The sequence below is a fragment of the Aythya ferina genome (genome assembly GCF_964211825.1).
Source record: "Aythya ferina genome assembly, chromosome: 12".
Lineage (NCBI taxonomy): Eukaryota > Metazoa > Chordata > Aves > Anseriformes > Anatidae > Aythya > Aythya ferina.
The window spans coordinates 8,658,028-8,678,873 of NC_140308.1; the positions used below are offsets into that span (position 1 = coordinate 8,658,028).

The 20,846-nt window shown below is 36.5% G+C and overlaps 1 protein-coding gene across 10 annotated transcripts in view; it reads right to left on the reverse strand.

Moving 5' to 3' along the window:
• The window catches only part of CDH11 (cadherin 11), a 464,760-nt gene that overhangs the window by 17,628 nt on the left and 426,286 nt on the right, over window positions 1–20,846 (reverse strand). For all 10 annotated transcript variants that reach the window (XM_084533758.1, XM_084533751.1, XM_084533754.1 and 7 more), the window contains 3 exons: window positions 2,638–3,032; window positions 1,025–1,319; window positions 132–251 (listed from right to left, as the gene is read on the reverse strand). In XM_084533758.1, the coding sequence (XP_084389884.1) occupies window positions 132–251; window positions 1,025–1,319; window positions 2,638–2,865 (643 nt within the window). In that variant the 5' untranslated portion in view covers window positions 2,866–3,032. The remainder of the gene's footprint in view (window positions 1–131; window positions 252–1,024; window positions 1,320–2,637; window positions 3,033–20,846) is intronic.

Genomic DNA, 20,846 nt, shown 5'->3' on the forward strand with positions numbered 1-20,846 from the left:
CATCAAGAGAGAACAAAGGAAGCTTTGCTCAAACACACCAGCACATGTACTGCCTTGGTCAATACATTTAATTCTTCATTTTAATGGATTCCAGTTATGAGGTCCTACTCAAATAAACTGGTCAATAATACCTGTTTGAGCTTCCACCGAGAAGTACGGCTGACCTTCAAGAATACTGTAAACCAGTTTGGCACTGTTCCCATACGTAGGATCATCAGCATCGGAAGCTGTTACCTGAATAACAGATGTACCTAAAGATGGAAAGCAAAGACAGAGGAAATACAAACAGAAGCAAATGTGTCTGTAAGAACCAAGGAGAGATACTTTCAGTACGGCTACATCTTTTTTTTTTTTTTTTTTCCAGGTTTGGTAAATGAAAAAATTCATTTAGCAATTTATACATGACAGAATAAATTTACACAATCCACAAAGATTTGTCACCAAATGTGATGTGGATTAATGTTCTAAACACTGAAGGTATAAAAGTCAGCAGTCACTCTGTATCATTATGCTTTTTTTTTTTTTCCCCTCAACAGTGTATAGCACTATATTCCTTTTGTCATTAGACAGCCAAACAAGTTTTCTTTTTACATTTTCCTCAAAAAGTGTCAGAGAAATCATTGCTGTAGAAATCTCTGTGATAGACACAAGCTCAAACAAGACATAAAAATGGAATAAATAGCGTGGCAATAACTCCCTAGCTTTACTACACAGCTCAGCCAAAGGAATGATCTTGATGTTTACCCCAGAGGATTCACACTCCATAAATTCTAGGGGACCCTCATGCTCCTTCCTAGGAGGAAACAGATGTGTTCTAGGAGCAATCTAAAGACACCTCAACCATGACAGTAGCTGAACAAGTTTTGATTTGGTCAGCAAATTAGATAAATTGACTGAGTCACTGACTGAGCTTGAAGTAAAATTTACCTCCCAAAATTCTAGAGGAATTATGTTAAGCCAAGAAGTACTGACAATGCAACATCCTCAAAAAACAGGGACTAAAAGTGCATTTATGAGTACTCACCTACATTTGATCTCTCTGGCACATTGGCATGGTAGTTCTCATGAAGGAACTCAGGTGGGTTGTCATTTATATCTTGAACTTTAACAATAAATTCAGAGGGTGGTTCCAAAGGTCTATTAGTGTTCCTGTCTACAGCTTGTGCCGTGAGAGTGTACTGAGCTCTCTCCTCCCGGTCCAGTGTCTTTGTTGCATGGATGTTCCCTGATTTGTCATCAATAACAAAAATGATGCCTGCTCCTTCACCTGAGAGAATGTATTTAATGTTTCCATCTCCAGAATCAATATCTGAGTGAAGCTACAAAAAGAGAAACAAATATACTTTCACAAGATAGCATAAATATTATGTGTTTACAAAAAAAAAAAAAAAAAAAAGGAAAAAAACCCATGAAATAAGTATAATTTCACAGTTTTCTAAAATCTTGTCTTACACTAGGCAATGATCCATACACGAGCCCATGTTATGAACATCTGCCCTGCATTTAGACACTGCCTGCATAGAGTTGCATGCTACCACACAGAGTGCAACTGAGACTCGAGCTTTGAGATTTAAGGAAGAAAATACGTGAGAAGATAGTCATAACAGGATCCTTATTTAAATGAAGTTAGAATAAAGAGCTTTACAGAGTTTTTACAAAGATTTTGTACCTTTCACACTAATCAGATTCTGCAAAATGTAGAATTCTGTGTAAAAAAAGTTAATTGACAGATGGGATGTAACAAATGAGCCAATTGCTGATTGACAACAAGCTTTTAATTGCAACTTATTTGTTACAAAAAACGTAACAAGTCCTTACTGAATTATCTTACTTTCACAATTGTACACTTCAGTTTGATGAATGAGGGAAATATTGAGCCAAATTATGGATTTATTGATTTTATGTTTACATCTACAAATTGTATGCTTTTAACCATCTTTCAAACAAGAATACCCAGAATGGTGTTTGGTGTCACCGACCCAGTTCTCCATTCTTCATGTTGGCATTAAGTCAGCACAGTTCAGCTGACTTGTTATAAACTGGTAAATATGCCTTTAAAAAAAAATAAAATAAATATATATATACACATACACACACACACACACAGGTAATCAGTTACTGTTAGATAGTAACAGAAAAAAAGACCAGTCCAGGATGTGTGTATATACATAAGCACACACAGATATATATCTTCTACTATATATATACCTACCCCTTGTATACTTAATTTTACTGATAACTTCAAAATGAAAGGATGAAGAGATATCTTTTGAGCTGTACACTTTTACTGAGCTGCTGGGTTAGACATTACACTTTTAATTACTCATTTTAAAGAGAATGATACTAGATATTCTTGGGACATACTGTTGTTCAAGTCATTGCTATGGTCTTAAATGACAGCTATATACATTCATTCAAACACTGCTGAGGTCAACAAAAAAAAACTTGTATTCACTTAGGTAGTTTTTGATTAGCTCCTTAATTGAACTACAATAACGTGATTAATTTTAGGTAAATAATTAGCTGCTGAAGAAAGAGCTAATGCAACAGAAAAGCAATGGCAGGAAAAAGAACAACTCACAAAATAATAATATTAATTAATGATTATTAATCAGTGAATGAAAAACAAATTCTTACCCTTCCCACTAGTACAGGATCTGGTCCCGTGTACTCTTCTATAACAAAGAACTGATTCCACACCCAGCCTCTTTTTGAACGATGAAGAATCTGTCCTTCTTTTCCTTTTTCATGGTGACCATGAAGTGATGGCCTTGTGTGGTTCAGTTTTTCTGTAGTTATGGCATGGCTGTAATACAGCATGCCCAGGCAGATAAGAGCGGCATGTAAACAATTGTCCTCCTTCATTTTTGGTTATTTTGTAGGCACAGGAGTATTCGAGAATCTACCCCTTCCACCTTGGAAGTCAAAAAGTTTGGGCCACGTAAGAGTTTCAGATAAAATGTTCTGCACATAGGTTGCAACCACACATTGAATGCATCACTTTAATGCTCTGCAGCTTCCCAACTTAATTCCTGAAAGAAAGTAAAATGGACAAAGATGTCAATTCTTTTATGTCTCTGGGGTGCAAAATTTCTTTATCAAGCAAAACAGAATCAGAACTAACTCAGACCGTTTTGAGATAATAAGATTAAAATATAAAAATGATTATGAAATGATTATGAATACGAAGTAACAAGCATAGTTGGTGCTTTGGTACATGTAACTACCGCCTTACAAAATCCTTGGACTTGCTGGTTAGGGCACTCATTTGAAAGTTGAATTATATTCCCTCATGATCCTTCCAAATGGACTTAGCCCAAGATGTGAGATGACTGTAGAAATACCTAATTTATATCTAAGCCTTCTTAGGAGCTTAGATATAAGCCTTAGATATAAGCCGTTAAGCCATAGGTTTAGATATAAGACAGATACCAAGATACTTGCTTATCAAGAGTGGAATATTTCTACACATGCCTGCAAAAAGGCCTTGGATTGACCAATAGATTTTCATGCCAAAAATAAATGCCTGGGGGTTTCAAGGCAGGAGCAGTGGCTGACCGGACTCTGAGGACCTAAATTTTGGACTTAGGTCCTTGAAGTAGCCTTTCCACTCCCCCTGAGGATCAAGTCATCAAATCAAAGAAGCAGCACTGATTGCCAGTTCTTCTGTCTTTGTTCTGGTGATGATAAATGCCATAAACTAACACAAACATATTTAGATACTTTTGATAACATAGCAATTGATGTGGCTATTTACTTCTGTTTTCCCTGTGGCATAAATGACCAGAATTACATGGATTGCTTATTTTCTAATATTTCTAATAATACTAGGTCAGAATTAATATTTGAAGTAGCAATTGAGTAATAGAGTGAAATCTGAACTAATGTCTACAACTCCATCAGTTAACAGTCTATCTTAAAGGCCACTTTGACTTATCACTTGGGTTTCCAACATCAATACTTCAATCTTCACAGAGTAGCTAATTTTTACTAGGTCCCTAGGGTGTTTTGTTTCATTTTTCAGTGTAATTCATTTTATTCTTCTGCCACACACTAATAAAATACTCAATGTTATATTCATACAGGCATATGTATAAATTGCTACCATCTTCTTTAAAACAGAATCATTTTTCATGAGAAATAAGAAGGTACTTGTAGCACAGAAAATGTGAATATAGGGAAAAAGCTTCAACCTACATCACTACCTATAACTCCAGCAACAAATAAACATCTCACTAGTAACCAGCCCACTCATCTTGGGAAGTCTTTCTTAAATCCTGAGCAGTCACGTCTTCCCATCCACGTTCCTTTGCATAGCTATGTAACAACACACTTATTTATAAAACTCTGTATCTCTGTGTTGAGTGTAATTCCTAAATAAGGAAGGAAATATTTGTTCTTCATTTCCTCAAAAAAGCTGCTTTTTTTTTTTTTTGAAAACTGAAATAACTTCATTTATAACACCATAATGACTCCAGTATAGTGAATTAAATCAAAGTTCCACATTTAAATACAAACATAATCTGGCACGAAGTGAGGAATTTCTACATTCTCTTTTCTTAAGCATATTACAGCATTTGGTGTATCCATTTTCATTTTTTACTACTGCTACACGATGCCACATTACAGATGACTCATAACAGCATGGGAGATATGAAAACGAAAATGATCTATTATTTTGGTCAGAAAAATGCTCTCAAACTTCAGTTATTCTGATACATTTGTGTGTGAACTGTGGAGCATTAGGCCTGTATTTTTAAAGCTTATTTTATATCTCTATTTTGTTGAGAGGTAAAAATCAGGTAGGACTTAAAGGACTTGAAAAATGTTATTTAACCTGTTTTAGAAGTGGCTTAAGTATGATAAGTCTTTCAACACTAATTATTGCAATAGCTTTTGATGATAAGAAGATCTAAAAGGAAAGGACATAGGTTTTTTTTTTTTTTCAGTTTTAAATAGAAAAAAAATCAATTTGAAACCCCTAGTATGCAGTATTTACTTACCAAGCTTCCCTACCATTTAACTATCTATTAACCCAAGGGTCTTTTTAAATACAATCCATCAAATTCTGTACTCATCCCACAGATATAAAATCAGCTCTTCTGTCTTGTTTAGGAAACACCTCTGGGTTTACATCATTGTGGTAGGCAAAATATGACCCCACAGCTCTGTTAACTCTTTTGGGTAGTCTGTCTACAGAAATTTAGTGGTGTAACTAAATTATAAATAATAAAAAAGTTACATCACTAAAAATATGTATATATAATTTACATAATACCAGTTCAGTCTGCTTCAAAATTGCATTCAGTTAATCAACGATAGTGCTGCTTCAGAGGTGGTTTGCAAGGGGCTGTCCTTTCAGCCAAATAGCCTTCAGTGCCATGTCCAGCATAGCTAATTATGCTGGACAAGTATACTAGCATGGTATTTGTGCGCAGCAATTACTAGTGGGGTTGTTAAACAGGGTCTTCATGCTCCAAACAGAAGTGAAATAGAAAGACATGCCTAGACAGCTGTGCATTTTATAACCTGCTGCTAAAAAATGTTAAGTAAACTCCTTACATTACTAGATTTTGGATGTGTTTGAAAATTAAACTCTCTGATAATTACTCTTCATTAACATCCCATAATGATCTCAACAATGAAAATAAGTAAACAAATATGACCATTATTCCCAAACTTCTCAATACTGTTATGTAAATCAGTAAACACTTTATAAAGATGCTTAATAATAATGGAAGAGCCAAGCTGACACATACCCTGGTTATTATCAGCTATTCAAGTATGAAGTGCTGGAAACAAAACATTAATCACACATCCATGCTTAATTTACCAATGAGGATTTAAAACAAAAATTGCTTGCTACCTTTTGTTTTTATTCTCTACATAAACATATATAGAGAGGGAGCAATAATGCTACATGTCTTCAGGTTATATCTCATCCTATGAACACTATTTGGGAAAAAAAAAAAATCACTATAGCTCTTATATGGTAATTGCTTCTATTTTGAGTTACATTGTGAAAGGACTCCATGCTAGTAATACCAACCTGGCTCTTAAGTATGTGATCTGCTGCTAGCTAGATAGGTGAGAGCTGCAGGCTGGAAGGTCTGCCCAGCCTCCGCGTGCCCCCCTCTCCTTCACCCTGCCTGCAGTTCATTCTCTCTGTTCCCTTACATAGAGGCTGCCACAGTGGTAAGCCCTATGGCTCCTATCGTCATTAGAAAAGTTAATAATATAAAGCAATATAAAGTTCCACTGAAGTCTGTGAAATAATTAAATTCCTAACAGCTACAGCTTGGCTTTCTGCAAGGTACATTCTTCCTAAAAGGCAAGGTGCACAAGATGCTCTTTAGCTATAGTTAAAATAAACTGCATTAAGAATGAAGTGGTATTATTAAAAAAAAGAAGTCTCTCTTTTTTTTTTTTTTTTCTTTTCTAAAACAATCTACTTGAGGCCTTTCAGATATTTTAATCTGCTGCTGAAAGCTAACAGTTCCCCCCACCCCTTTTTTTTTTTTCAAGCAGAAAATATAGAAGAACAGCTACACAATTTATAAAGCTTTTCCTTTTCTCCCATGGACAGCGCTGAGGGACAAATACCTCATCATCCTCTAAGCATGGAATACAGATCTGAGGCCAGCACTTGCAGCAGCTAGCTGGAATGCTGCTCTGCTCACAGTCCACACACTCTCTGTAGGTAGTGTTTCTTTTCAGACACCGCAAAACATTACACATAGAGGGAACTGTCACAACTATTTGCTGTGACTGTTTCTACACTTTTTTTTAAGTCATAATCTGAGAGAGATCCTCAACATCAGTGTTATTTCTGCACATAGATTTTATTCCTCAGCTACAGCAAACAGAATCTGGGTGGGCATTTTACCAAATTGCAACATCCTGATGTTTTTTCCATTGTTGCTTAGAATTACACAACATGTAATTTTGAAATCCTAGGTTTTCCTTAGAAATCTGTAAAAATCCAGCCCTGCTTCCCACTTCCTTAAGTGGAAGAATGGATACCAGGCTTGAACTAAGAAACACCTTTTCACAAAAGGAGAAATTCCATCAACAGATTTCAATCACATACAAACAAACATTCACAATTTTGGTACCAAATAACAGCTCTATCAGAGTAAAGGAAAAACCATGCAGCACACAAGATTAAATCACATCAGTGGCATACATGGATGCAATGGGACTCCAAAATGCTCCCATGTAAGTTATCAGTTGATGTATGTATGACTGAGATTTTTTAAAACAATATCTAGTCCGCACTCTGAATACCATCATGCATAGGGGGATGTCAAAATGTTTGCATGGAAATAGAGAATTTCTCCCTAAATAGTTGTGAGAAGAAGCTGTCAGGGCACTTCTAGCTATGTGGATAATAGGTCTATGTTTTTTAGTTACAGTTGTTACTTATTTTTGGAAATGCAAAGCTAACAAATTTCAATTTTATCATAAGCAAAGTCTGTTCTGCTACCACTAGAAAATACAAACCACCACCATTCCTAATGGAAATACGCTATGCAACTAATTAAGAACTCATCCATCAACAACCTGAAAAATAATAAAATTATGTCCACAGACTACAGCACAGCATAGAGACGGAGTATTGGCGGCTCCAGCATGCATCGGCTCCACTGCCCTTCTGCATCCTCGCACTGAGACTGCAAAATGCAGAGGGACATCAGAGAGGTGGTGTCACTCTAACAGGCTAATCTGAAAAGTCAGTCTGCTCGACAAAACTTCACACGTAAATTTGAATGACTGCTTATAGATGACTAACAGACAAAAATAAAGAGCCAGCAATGATTATTTTAATGACAAGACCAGTCGCGGAAATGAAGTCTAGCCAATTTTAAATTTCTTTCATTATATTTATAGCAAAAATAATCCCAAACATTCATGCTGACTTCCTGTGTGCTATTAAATGACCATATGCCAAATTATAATAGACTAAACAATTTTTTCTGATTTGTCTAGGCTACAACTTCTGGATGATACATTAAAACAGCAATTGTTCTCAGGAATACACTTGGCAGAAAGCAGTCAAGAGCTCAGTGTAGCAATATAATAACAGATGATTATATTCTGAAATGTTTTGCAAGAGCGTCAAGTAAATATAGCAAACTCCCAGTCCAAATGAGATTTTAGCTGTAATTAGAATTAGCTGAAAAGATGAAAACTTACTTTACAATAATTTTATTGTCAGGTGAAAAAAATGAATAGTTTTTTAATGACAGCATAAATATCGGATCCTAGTAGCTCTGGAGGTCAGAACGCCCAAGCTCTGGGCAGAAGGATGCAGCACCCACACAGCTGGAGGAGGCCCTGCAGCCCACAGCAGGGAGGGACCTGTTGAGGCCAGGCAGTTCCCCAGCTCCTCAGGAACCTCTTGTCCATGCAGGCAGGTGTTGCAAAGCCAGCCTCGATATTTCTCTCCTTTAGGGTCAGGGCCATTCTGAACAGGCTTGGGGCTCATAATCTGTGGCTTAACTTAAATGGTTTGTTATTTCTTCCTTGAATACTACAATCAGGGTCGTGAAAATGAACAGTTCCTATGGAAAGAAGGTAGGAAAGATTTCCAGATCAAATAATCAGTTAAGTCCCACTGAGCTCATACTGGTTAATCTTTAGGGCGCATCCTGAATTTAACTGCTTTGTGAGTTTTTAATAAAACACATGAACTAAGGGATGTGGACTAGTTCAGTGTACATCTGTCCCATACTGATGTGCATTTGTAAATGTATGCGTAGCAGTGTGAATACAGGATTTAGACATGCCATGTATTTTTATCACCTTGTAGAAATGCTCTATTCTAATAACTGATGCCCAAATATTTTCAAGAAATTCGCGTAATTAATATGAAAATATTTTTGAGTGAAGCTAATTCTTGCTGCAGAAAGCTATTCAGCCCTAACCAGTAAGTTTCACGTATCTTTATAACCTAATCTTTGGTTTCAGTTCAATTTTTCCCCTTTTAACAGAACTTTGTTTTCCTCCTTGACTCATTTCAAGAAAATAGCATCTAAACATTTAAAAGTATCCTGGTCCCTTTTGATTATGAAACAAGATAAAATACTTAGCATTTTGTATGTTATTTTTTTCTATTTTAAAAGTAACTTCCATGTTCGACTTAGTTCTATCAATTACTTTCTGATTTTAAACTGCACTGCAGTATAAGATCAATCTCTGAGTATGTTTTTTAGCTTAGATAGACTCATTGCAAACAATTCTTGTGGAAGAGAAGGCATATCTCATTTTATTTACTTGAGATAGTGTTTCACAAAGTATCAGATCTGCTATACAGCCTATCCAGCTTGCATGACACACATGGAAAAAACAGTTCCAAGAACAAGTCCTTCAGTCCTGAAAATTGCCAGAGATTCTAGGTACCCTGAATCTGGACAAGATTAGAATTAAAATTAGAATTACTCTATTTTCACACTGTAAATAGAGTATGCCTGGTTTTTCCTTCCCAGAGCTACCTATATGATGTGCAGAACTGAGAAAGGTGCAACACTGGCACCTCATCATTTCAGCATTCCCAAGGTGTACTTCAAATGGAATGAGCTGAATTAGAGGACAAGACAATATTGGCTTTTTTTTTTTTTTTTTTTTTTAATCTTTCAGCTGCACTACAGTAGTGAAGGGCTTTGTGCATGTTATTCCAATCAAAAAATCATCCGATCAGGAGATGGATTTTCACTTTCTCCAGTGAACCCCTTCTCCCACAGCAGCATCAGGACATAGAGCTCTATTCATATACCAGTAGAGTTCCTTCCCAAAGTGCCAGAATTGTGGCTCTTTCTCATCACATACAAAATAGGAAAATGAAAAACTAAAAGACTCCAAACCCAGCAAACTGACTTTATGAATATGACAAATCCCATGAGACTAGTCATGTATATAATTATCTACTGGCAGTCAAGCATTAAAGGACAATATCCAGTAGTCTAATGTAAAACATTTTGTTTAAATGACAAGAGCTCTGATCTCTGATACAGGAAAAGATTTTCACGCTGTATATGTAACCAGTAAATCTCATTTTTCCCAATGTTTAATTCTAAAACAGACCACCAGCAACTAACTCCCTGTGAGCCCTTCGGAAGCACTGAATCTCTCTTCTTGGTGAAGCATATTTCAGGTCTCACTGGAGCAAACAGCAAATAGCCCTCATCTGAATGCCAATTGATATCAAGTCTTTTGTGTCACTGTGTCAGGCTTTTGAGACAAAAGTAGTCCATAACAGGATTTTTTTTTTTTATCTTTAAAGATATTTGGGAAAACAATTCTGGTAGTTATTCCACTAAATGAGAGCCTCCACCCACCCCCAACACACACTCTTCATATTCCACTGTCTTGCATGGGAGTATGGTGCAATTATAAAGGATTATAACCCAAAGTTGCAGTTTTGCAGAGTTACATGTGTATATATCTAAGTTTATACATCATGTGCAAACAGATGAAACTTCTAGGGGTATCCTGCTATAGCAAGACTCTAGGCCATGGTAAGATTTGTATGTACTAAGTATATAAATAAAATCTTAACAGAACTGGTGATGTTCATCTTTAGCAATAAAAGTTACCTTCAGAAATGCATAGTAAGCTTTGTAGAATCCTATTCTGAGTTCTGTAGAATCCTGTGCATAGAAATCTTAATCCTTTGCAATTTTAAATTATATTTTATAGCACTGTATTGGATTACTGAGATGTTTAAAGCCAATAATCCCCAGCTGCTCCAAAGAATAGTTTCTGAAATGTAGCTATATTTTCCTGTAGCAGCTTTGAGATTCAGTGTTAGGAAGCCATAGACAAAGAACCATAAAATGATGGTTCTTTGAAAATAAAAGTCATTTTGCAAGAAAGAGGAAGAAAAATAACTTCTTTATGTTGTGATATATCCTTCAGTATTCACCTCTGAAACCATCATGGAAGGAAAGTATTTTCACCAGACTTTGATTTAATTTGTACTCATTCAAGAAGAGTGAAATTGCCATTTGGTGTTGCTCATACAAAGCAGTAGAAAGTAGGAAGACAACTTAGTACATTATGAAGTGAATGACATAGAAATAAGCCTGAGAGAGTGATATTAAAAGGCTTGGGAAATGAAAAATGGCTGTAAACAGAGTTTTACATTTACTTGCTGCCCCAGGGAGATCCACTTAAGATAAATGTGACAGAGGCTGTCTGTTTTTAAGCATAAACTCTACAGGAAAACAACTAGCATAAGAAAGGTAGTCTTATTAAAGAACATGGTGATTGATAGAGTCATTTGAAGTAATGACTAAGCTCTTCGTAGAGTTTATTTTAAATAGTAATTGCATTCTCGCGCATCTCAGACAAACTGGAATTCTTATAATTTCTTGTAAACTCAAAGCTGAATATAGCTGCAGCCTATGCCCATGCTAGTTTTAATGTATTTTCCTATTATGTAAGTGGTTATAAATGACACCTCAAGGAGGAAGTAAGTGGCATCTAAAGTCAACTTTCTTCCAACTACTAATACAGTGCTCACATGCTAAGACAACCCTGAATATTTATTTTTCTCTAAGAATTTATAATTAACACTTGTGCTGTGACTGAGGGTCTTTTTGGTTTATGACAAAAATGAGACAGAAAGTCAAGATTAAGGAATGATAACTGAGAACCTAGCAAAAACTAACGACTACAGGCAGGCCTATTCAGCTACCAAACCAAGCCAGAACAAATTCCAGCAAATGATCAATTTCTGTTCTGATCTACAACCTCTTGCTGAAGGGCAAACATCCTCCACGCAATCAGAAATCTAAACTGAATCTGCTGTATTGTACTTACAGCTTCAGCAGTGCTGTTGAAATGCCAGACAATTATAGCATCTTGCGTGGTCTTTATATAACCAACATCAATACGTAACTCTAAGGAGCACAAAAGCTATGGAACGTCTTTCTCTACAATGCATTTTATAGTGCCAAAGCTTTTGGGTTATTCTGGTTGAAGTCCTACTATGTAGTGAAAACAAGTTACCCAATGCAGATATTGCATAGTTTTTGCGTACCCCATGCACAGCATGTGTAATACATTTACCTATATATAGAAGTACCTTAGAATGAGGTTTCCCATACAGTTTTTTTTTTTTTCCTCTCCAGAACAACAATTTAAATTTAAAAATATTTTTCTTCAAATAAAGTGATTCCAGTTTATCGTAGAAATAATTATTTCTGCAAAACATCTGAGTAGGGAATGCACTGCTAAATCTATAATCAATTTCTTCACTGCACAGAGCCTTCCTCTACAAAATGTTTTGCCACTTTGAATATAATTCTACTAGACTACTTGATCCCCTGGTCCCCTTCCATTTGATCTCCCTCAAGTAGGAAGGTTTCTGACAGAAGATCGCACTTCAGAAGCACATGCAAACCACCTTGAAAAGACAGCAGTTTGTTTAAGTCTAGCAACCATTGTGATTCTCATTTAGAGAGGCTCACATAATTAGATTCTCTGTAACACTTATCTTTATAAAACTTGACAAGTTAGTGAATTACCAAGAATCTCTTTCATTTTCAAATACATTTGACAGAGAAAGAAAGGTGAGAGCTAAATTTCTAATCAAATTCCCCTCCTTTTCTCAGCTTTCCTGGAGCTGCAGAGGGATGAGTTCAGATCCTTCAGCCATGCACATGTAAGGTTCTTTCTGATTGCTTGCTTAACTGTTCGAGTTGAGTGCAAATTTCCTCCGTAAAGAGCATAAAAGCCACTTTGAGATATTTTGAATGAACAATTGAATCAATAATTAATTTTTTCATAGGCAGATACTGTCTGTGGAGAGACTATTTTGGCTCAACAGCATGAGGCAATAACAACAGAATACTCAAACCCATTCCTAACGCAGTGTCAATAGCTCTAATAAAAGACACCATCACTGTTTAGGTACCTAATGGGAGGCTAAAGCAGACAAGATCAAAACTGCATATTTAACTGATTACTTAAAATCCATTAAATCACAAGATTATAATTCAAACAATATTTTCATGAGTATTTCCTGGGATGTCTTGTTGTAAGTAGTCACCGTAGAATTTTTGCACTTTAAAAAAACAAACAAACACATGCACAAACAAACAATGCCTTCATTAGATATAACCTTCCCTTTGGCTCCCTGTGCGGTGTGATCTGCTCTGAGCACAAATCAGAGGAGCCATTTGTATATTCACTGTTCTAAGTGATGTGATCCAAAGCTATGAGGACTAAAACATAATTCCCAGTATTATGATAAAAATAAAATAAAATTTGTAAAGGGCAATGAGGTGCTGAGGCGCTGCAATTAGACACTAAGCATATAAATAGATGCTAAGCAAAAAAAGGCTTGCCAGCTTGCAATTAAAATTCGTTTTTCATGCAAGTGATACATGTGCAAAAAAGAGCAAATGATTTTGCATGAACATAATTCATTCCAAGTCAAACCTGTTCAATTTTATATTTCTAACCGATCATACGGAACACTAACAAATCCCAGAGAGTATGGATTGGCCTATTTCTGACCTGTAATTACAGGTGATTGTGACAAACCACTTCATTGCTTTCTTCTGATAAACACCATTAACAAGAGCTGGGAAACAGTGGCTTCCTGCAGTTGGAACGATGCTTGGGGCCTACGCGATAACGCAGAAGAGGCAAGCTTCAAATATCTTGAACCTATAGCTGTTCTTGCATAAAACCACTAGCTGCAGAAGCTGATTTTCCACAGAAAGCTGATCATGGGAAACTGGCAAAAAATGTGCATTTGTTTAATTAGATTAGTGTTATTCATTGCTGAAGCTACGAATCAGCTAGGTTAGATATATTCTGAAAGCACATTACTTGAATATGAAATACTCTACTTTTTTTTTTTTTTTTTTTTTGTCAAATGCACATCTTGACCTTAACAGAGCAATAATCAGGATTTGTGGCATATATTTACAGCTTAGATCAACATTCTTAGATCACTAATGTCCTTGTTAAGCAACAGGACAGTAGGAAAGTACTTGTATGTAAATAAACACATGGCCGGTCAAGTAAAGCTTTAGATTCTGGATCAGTAACAGATAGCTTTCTCTCTAATGGAGACCAGTGATGTGTGACTTAAAAATGAGCTTGAGGAAAAGAAACGGGAAAACAACCTGACACTTGGTAGAATTGCTGGATTGAAAGCAGCATAATTTTGGGATGTAATGACCTTAGTATTAGGCAACTACACATGAAAGAATTCATATTCATGGAAGAAAAATAGAGGCCAATAATAACAACAAAAAGAATTAACATACATGTATACATAAAAAAAAAAAAAAAAAAAAAAAGACTGAAAGCTTCAGTCAAAAGGATAGAATTACACATTTCTTTTCACATTAAGTATACGCTAATGTTCAGCATATTTTGTACCAAAACGTTCTTTTCAAAAAGTTGCCGGGGTGATATCACTATTTCAATCCAACCAATTTCCTTTGAAGTCTCCCATAATGGCAATTAAATAAATTGCTCTTGTAGTACTTATGTTTTTTCTGGAAAGGGAACAGTTAGGGTAAAGAGAGATGAGAGAGTCTGTCACCAAACATAATCTTTCTAACTACATTTGTACATTTATGGGAAAAGTGATGGAATACTTACAAACTCCAGACCTTTCTAGTTTTTTTTTTTTTGTTTGTTTGTTTGTTTTGTTTTGTTTTGTTTTTTTTTTTTTAAAGGAACCGTCTACCTGACAGTTGAAATAAGAAACAAACTAAAATGACTGCTGACAGTCCTGGGAGCGTATATAGAAAGCAAATGGAAGTTATGAGTCAATAGAAAGCTTTTAAAGACCATATGTGTTAAGCCCAAGAGAGAGAGTGTGAACTAGAAGCCCAAATTACTGTCTTAGAAGCAAGTGGACAAGATGAAGGTGACTGAAAGCCTAAGAGTAATGGGTAAGTGTATAGTATAAAATGGCATTCTCCATGCAAGCACAAATACATCATGTTTGTAAGAGCATGAGGCCTTGGAGGCCAGGTTACTATAACTCCATTAAGAAAGTTCCTGCATGGCAATTCACCAGTTCAAACATCTCTAACCTCTGTGAATTTTATCTTATTAGACAGAGAGAAATGAGGCTTTCACGGTTCCAGTGAATTTCCAAATGCATAACAACTCCATTTCATCTGTACTTTTCCTCTTGTTTACAAGTCAGGTTAAAATTGTTAGTTACAGCATTCTGAGTGTGCCATGAATTGAGTTTTGTTTGTTTTTCCTCAGTTAAGTTTCTTACAATTTTTGGTAAAGGGTCTCCTATGTAGAAATCGGCCATATGCCTGCCAAGCAACCTGTGGCATCCACTGATTTAACCATCAGAACAGACTGATGTAACCTCTGCCTTGTTCTCTGCTCTAGTCTGGTATCTCAGCCTTCATAGAATCTGAATACAATACTGGTGCTTGCTGGTTTTGCTTGCATTACAGAGAATCTGCAGTTTTTCCTATAAAAGCCTACATAAAACCCATTCAGTGGATATTTGCTTTTCTTAGCATGTAGTGCTGAACACTTCTATCTTTCTTTTTCCTTTAAATCTCTTTGGTAAATAATGTAAGGTTGAATAAGACTAGCCCACATGGATCAGTATTTGAATTTCTTTATGGTGTTTTTACAATATCACATCCCAGGATGGTGATTTGGTGCTCTTCTACAATGCTAACCCTGTATTTTCTTGCCATATCAAAGAACAAAAGACAATACTTTGAACCCAAAAACTCAAAAGAGGGAGCAAAAAGGAAAAGGAATGATTTGGTACCATTTGTCCTTCACCTACAGCCAAAAATAGTTTCCTGGAAATACAGTGGTCAGAGAGAATAAAGCACCAGACAGGCACCAGCTGGAGAAACTGGATTTGGGGACTCATCCAAGAGCTGGGAACATCTTTCTGAACAGACACTCATATTTCTTGTTCAAATGCAATGGCTGTCAGGGTAAACATTGCCTCAAAAAAAATTAACGTGTTCTTTTAAAGCTATTTCTGCAAATGATGTGGACCCCTTCTGCTTTAAGCTTTAGTAAGTGCTCAGATATAGACCCAAGGAATGATAAATGTGTACTATAAGCAGGGAAGATTCATTATTAAGGTCATATGCAGGCGCTTCTATATTATTTGAAAACAAAGCTATAACTAAACCTAACACATGCTAACATGAATGACTATGTAAAAAATGAAACTAATATATTTTCTGAATGCCTATTTAATAGAGGGGTTTAATTAAATAGTGTAAAAATAATTTTCCATGTGTACCATGAGCTTGTTAAATTTTCAGAACCTTGTAAGCCAGTGAACGTGGTGTTAGCATTGCTTGCAATGTGACAAAGACTGTGTGAAGCTGACAGCACAGGCCTCAGGACTTGTAGGCTTCATCTGGATTTGTTCTGGCCTGCATGGGACTTGGTTTTGTTTAGCTTGCTTGGATATAATGGTTTATCTGAGGACCACCTGACTATTGCCTCATTTGTTCGTTTTTGTTTGTTTGTTTGTTTTGCTTAGTTTTGGATGACTGTGTGATGTAATACCGATGCTGTATGTATATTTTTGTAATTAATACATAACAATAACAAGTAGCTAATTTGTATAGAATGAACTACCTACGACCCTCAAATAAAATGCAGCATAGAGTCACACATGGGATGATATGAGGAGGCTCTGAAGTCCAGGTACAACATGTTAGTGAAGACCCCAGGCTGCTCACTAGGGGTCTGCTACTGGCCACTGAAATAATTTAACCTTGGAAGCTGCCCAAAAGCTATTTTAGGGATAACACAGGGAGCACATAACACAAGACAATATTTGATATACATGTAACACATCATTCACAATAGAACTGGATGCAATATGGAACCAGAGAGCCATGAAAAAAAAAGAAAGAGCAACGTGTAGAGATGTGGAGTGTGTCAGCAAACATAAAAATGACTCCAGGTGGACTCTAGAGTGAGGAAGAGGAAGGAGCCATCATCATACTGCTCTGGGATGCAAGGGCCCTCTGTCCAGCCCAGGCTGAGGACAACTGCCTGAGAGGCAGCTGGCAGCCAGAGTGACACCAGAGGAAGGGTAGATGCTAGGAAGCTTATGTGTATCACTTAACTGTACATAATATTGGACTAATGATTCCTTGTTTAGACTGTGGAGACTTCAAGGATAACAACACATTCTTGGCTTCACATTTAAGTTTTGTTCCTTTGGCCTAAATGAACCACACAAGCATAATAAACTGATGGAGGAATCAAGCAACCTAGTCTGTAACCTGGATGCAGCACACTGCTAACTGCTCACAAAGTAGTTCGCTTGAACAAAAGACAGTATCATCAACTCTATGTGAGCTCACATTAAAGAAAATGGAGCCCATGCTGACAGGAATTAACAGGATGTGGGGAGTAAAAGTTTAACCCAGATAATGACTGGGCCAGCAGAGCACTAACCTCTGTTCAGGAGAGTTGGTTCTGACAGTTTTTAAAAGAACCATTACCATTCCATTCCTTGCTGAGAAGCTTCCCCACTTAAATATTTAACTTATCCTTATATTTGTTAAGCAAAAGCACTTTTAAGCAAATCAAATTGCTGCAGATCTACAAGGAGAAAAAAGGTCATTCCATTTTATGCAAGGTTTCTTGAAAACACAGCTATTGTATTGTACTGTTTATCCTGCAAGCAGCAGAGTAGCAGTAGGCACCGGGTCACTAGCTTTACTGTGAACCAGCACAACACAGTCTTTTCTGAACTTTCCTTGGAGTGAATCACTGTGATTCACCGAAAAGCTGCTCCCTGTGATGAGGCTGTTCTCTCCTGTGTCTTATGCAAGGCAGAGAGGGAGAGAAGACAAAAGCAGTACCTTTGGACATGCAAACAGAAGAACATAATAATGAAGTTTGCAATTAGTATTCGGTCTTGTAATGAAAAGCTCACTAGTGAGTGCTAAATGTCTGTGCAAGCACACACTGCAGCTCATGCATGCTGCCTACAGTGAAAGTTTGAGAACAGCTCTGGAGGTCTAGGGAGAATCTCTTGGTTGGCCAGTTATTTTTGCTTCATTGCTGCAGCTCAGATCAGAAAATGTAGCTTATAGCATGAAACTATGCCAAGATAGCCAGGAGGCCTGTGACCAGCAACCAGACTTTTGAGATTACGTAATTTGTTTTTCTATTTTGAGGGGAGAGAAGGGAGGATGGGAGGCCAAATACCCAAGTTTCTCTTGTAATAATAAGTATAAGCTTGTGAAAGTCCAATGAGATCAGATCCCAGAACCATCGCTTTTCAGTATTTTAGGCTGTTGTTTGTAAAAGGAGATTGTGTTCATAAACTGAACCAGAGAATACCCTAGAGGGTCAGTCCTGTGTTTGATTCCAAACATTATATTGGCTCAGGCTTCCCGTTTTATGGCCTCCCTGTTATCCTGCTGAATTCATTAGAAGGTTGTGGCTACTGGCCAAAAGAAATGGTTAATCCATCCCAGACCCTACATTGTTTGAAATATCTTCTAAGGCAGGAATTTATAGCATTGCTATAATAAAACTCAGATTTCAACATTAAAGTACAAGCTTGTGGTACTTGCCACGCATACCAGAATTATACAGAAAATCTGAACCATGAAACTCTGAGGAAATTAGGAAAATATGCAGTAACATCTAGAAAGAGGCCATTAACATTTAGTTATAAGTTTAAGCAAGAGCTAAATCACAGATGATGCTATACAGGTAGCTACACTGAATCTAAAGAAATGCCACTGAAATATAAGTCTTTTGGTTTTGCCACATAGCGATTTTGGATAGCAATTTTAGACTGGTCTGGGGCACTTACTACCTTAGACAAGAAAAGATGGGAAAGAGTCCTGATTGTGCCCTCACTTGGCCCCTCTGTGCCACTTCTCAGCTCCGAGAAGGTTTGTTTTTTCTTTGATGCATCTGCTTAGTGTGTTCTTGTCTATTCTCTTTCATAATATGTTTGTTATTATGCATTCAAAGAATAATGAAATATGTGCTTTCTATCCCAAAAGAGTGCATATTAATCTTACAGGAATTACAAAGTATTGCTTTTATGGACAAGAAACTGTATTGCTTTTTCCTGTGAAGGAACAGAAGTGTAGACTTAGCCTAAAACCTTGGAACAAACCTTCATTTATGAGACAAGGGAATCATTTTTATTCCACTGCATGAATTCAGTGGGCTGCCACAGGCCAGTCATAATCTGTTATTGTTTCCCTGCAACCTTGTACTATTAATTTTTCTTTTTAATGAACTGTCCAGTCTAGTTTAGCTATGGGAACTATGATGGAGCTGCAATATAAATGGTTTATGCCATGCCTTTGTCAAAAGGCTTTCCCCTAAAGCACTAGAATATAATTGAAAAGCCATTTTAAAACAAAGTAACTGAATGGTTGCAAATGCAGGTTGTCAGGAATAAAGTGGGAAAATCCTATGCATTATATTAGATTTTACCAATCACAACTTGTGTGACTTTATTAGTGTTTATGCAAATTAGTAAAGCCACATAAATTGTATGTTTGCATGGTTATATTAGAAAGTACTCCTGAAAGATACTGAAGCTATTTTTAAGAACTTTTTCTTCAACAGTAACTACCACTGTAGCAATTGGTTTGATTAAATGTCTCAAAATAATTAAATACACTACATTTTGTTTTGCTTTGTGGCATAAAAAAATACGTCCACGTTTGAGACAGTAAATGAGCTTCTGAGTAGCACTGAAGACAGTTTTTGTTACATATGAAACCTTGAATGGCTACGTGCACAGTACTCTTTTTATATATATGTATGTGCGAGATAATTTTTTCTTTTGCTTAGATTTTCTAGTCCTCTGTGTGTATTTTTGTATTGTTATTATGATTATGAAAGACCAAAGAGAGGAACTATAGAGCATTTATAATTAAAGATGACATCAATTTTCTCAATAAACATGCAATGAGTTCATTACATCAGTGATTTGAAGATCAAAATTGTTTCTGAAAAATGTTAATTTAATTTTTGGTTCCCACCTTTAAAATAACTATGGAAATTTTGTCAGAAATTAATTATATAGGAACACATATTGCCCAACTAATATCAAAATACTTGAAGTTGTTTTGACTCATGGGAACTTGGGGTTTTGGTGATTTTTTTAGCCAAGGTATGAACCTTTCCAATGTCTTTTTCTTCTCTTATGGTCAGTCCCCGCCGTTTATATAGTGCAGTCATTCCTTTGCTTAGTAAACCTCTTGCCTCCAGGGAGCCTCCAGAGTTTCCTGTGACATAGCCCAGCCGAGGTGCTTGAGCATACAGGGTTGAGCACACTGTAGCCCAAATAAGGCTGGAATTTCCCAGAAGGCTGGGAAAAGGCAGAGCTAAGTGTTTGACAACTCATTTCTTTTCAGCATTAGAGCAGAAACAAAATTTTTGTCAATAAGACCTGAGCTTCAGTTGTTTTAGAAGCCTTGATGATTTATGACAAAATAATGATTTCTCTTGTATCTGTTTGACCAGAATATACCTCTTATACCATTCTAACAATATTTCCAAAAGTTCTTGGAAATAAGCTCAAGCAAGCCTTCAGGAGCACCAGTAAAGCAGAAGTAACAAATTCAGACTCCAGCTCATTAAGCTGAACATGTGCAATGAGACTGACACAAGCAAATTGTACTTGACATTTCACTCTCTGGCCACAGATGTACTTTGGACCACCACCCCACTAAAATCAAAAACTTTGCACTTGTCTAAGAGCCTATGCCATTTAGACTACCAATATCCACCTACAACGTATGCAATAAGCTAATCCCGCACATATGCTGTTTGTTCTGTGTTGTAGTTTTGTGGGTTGAAGTTGAGATTTCAAA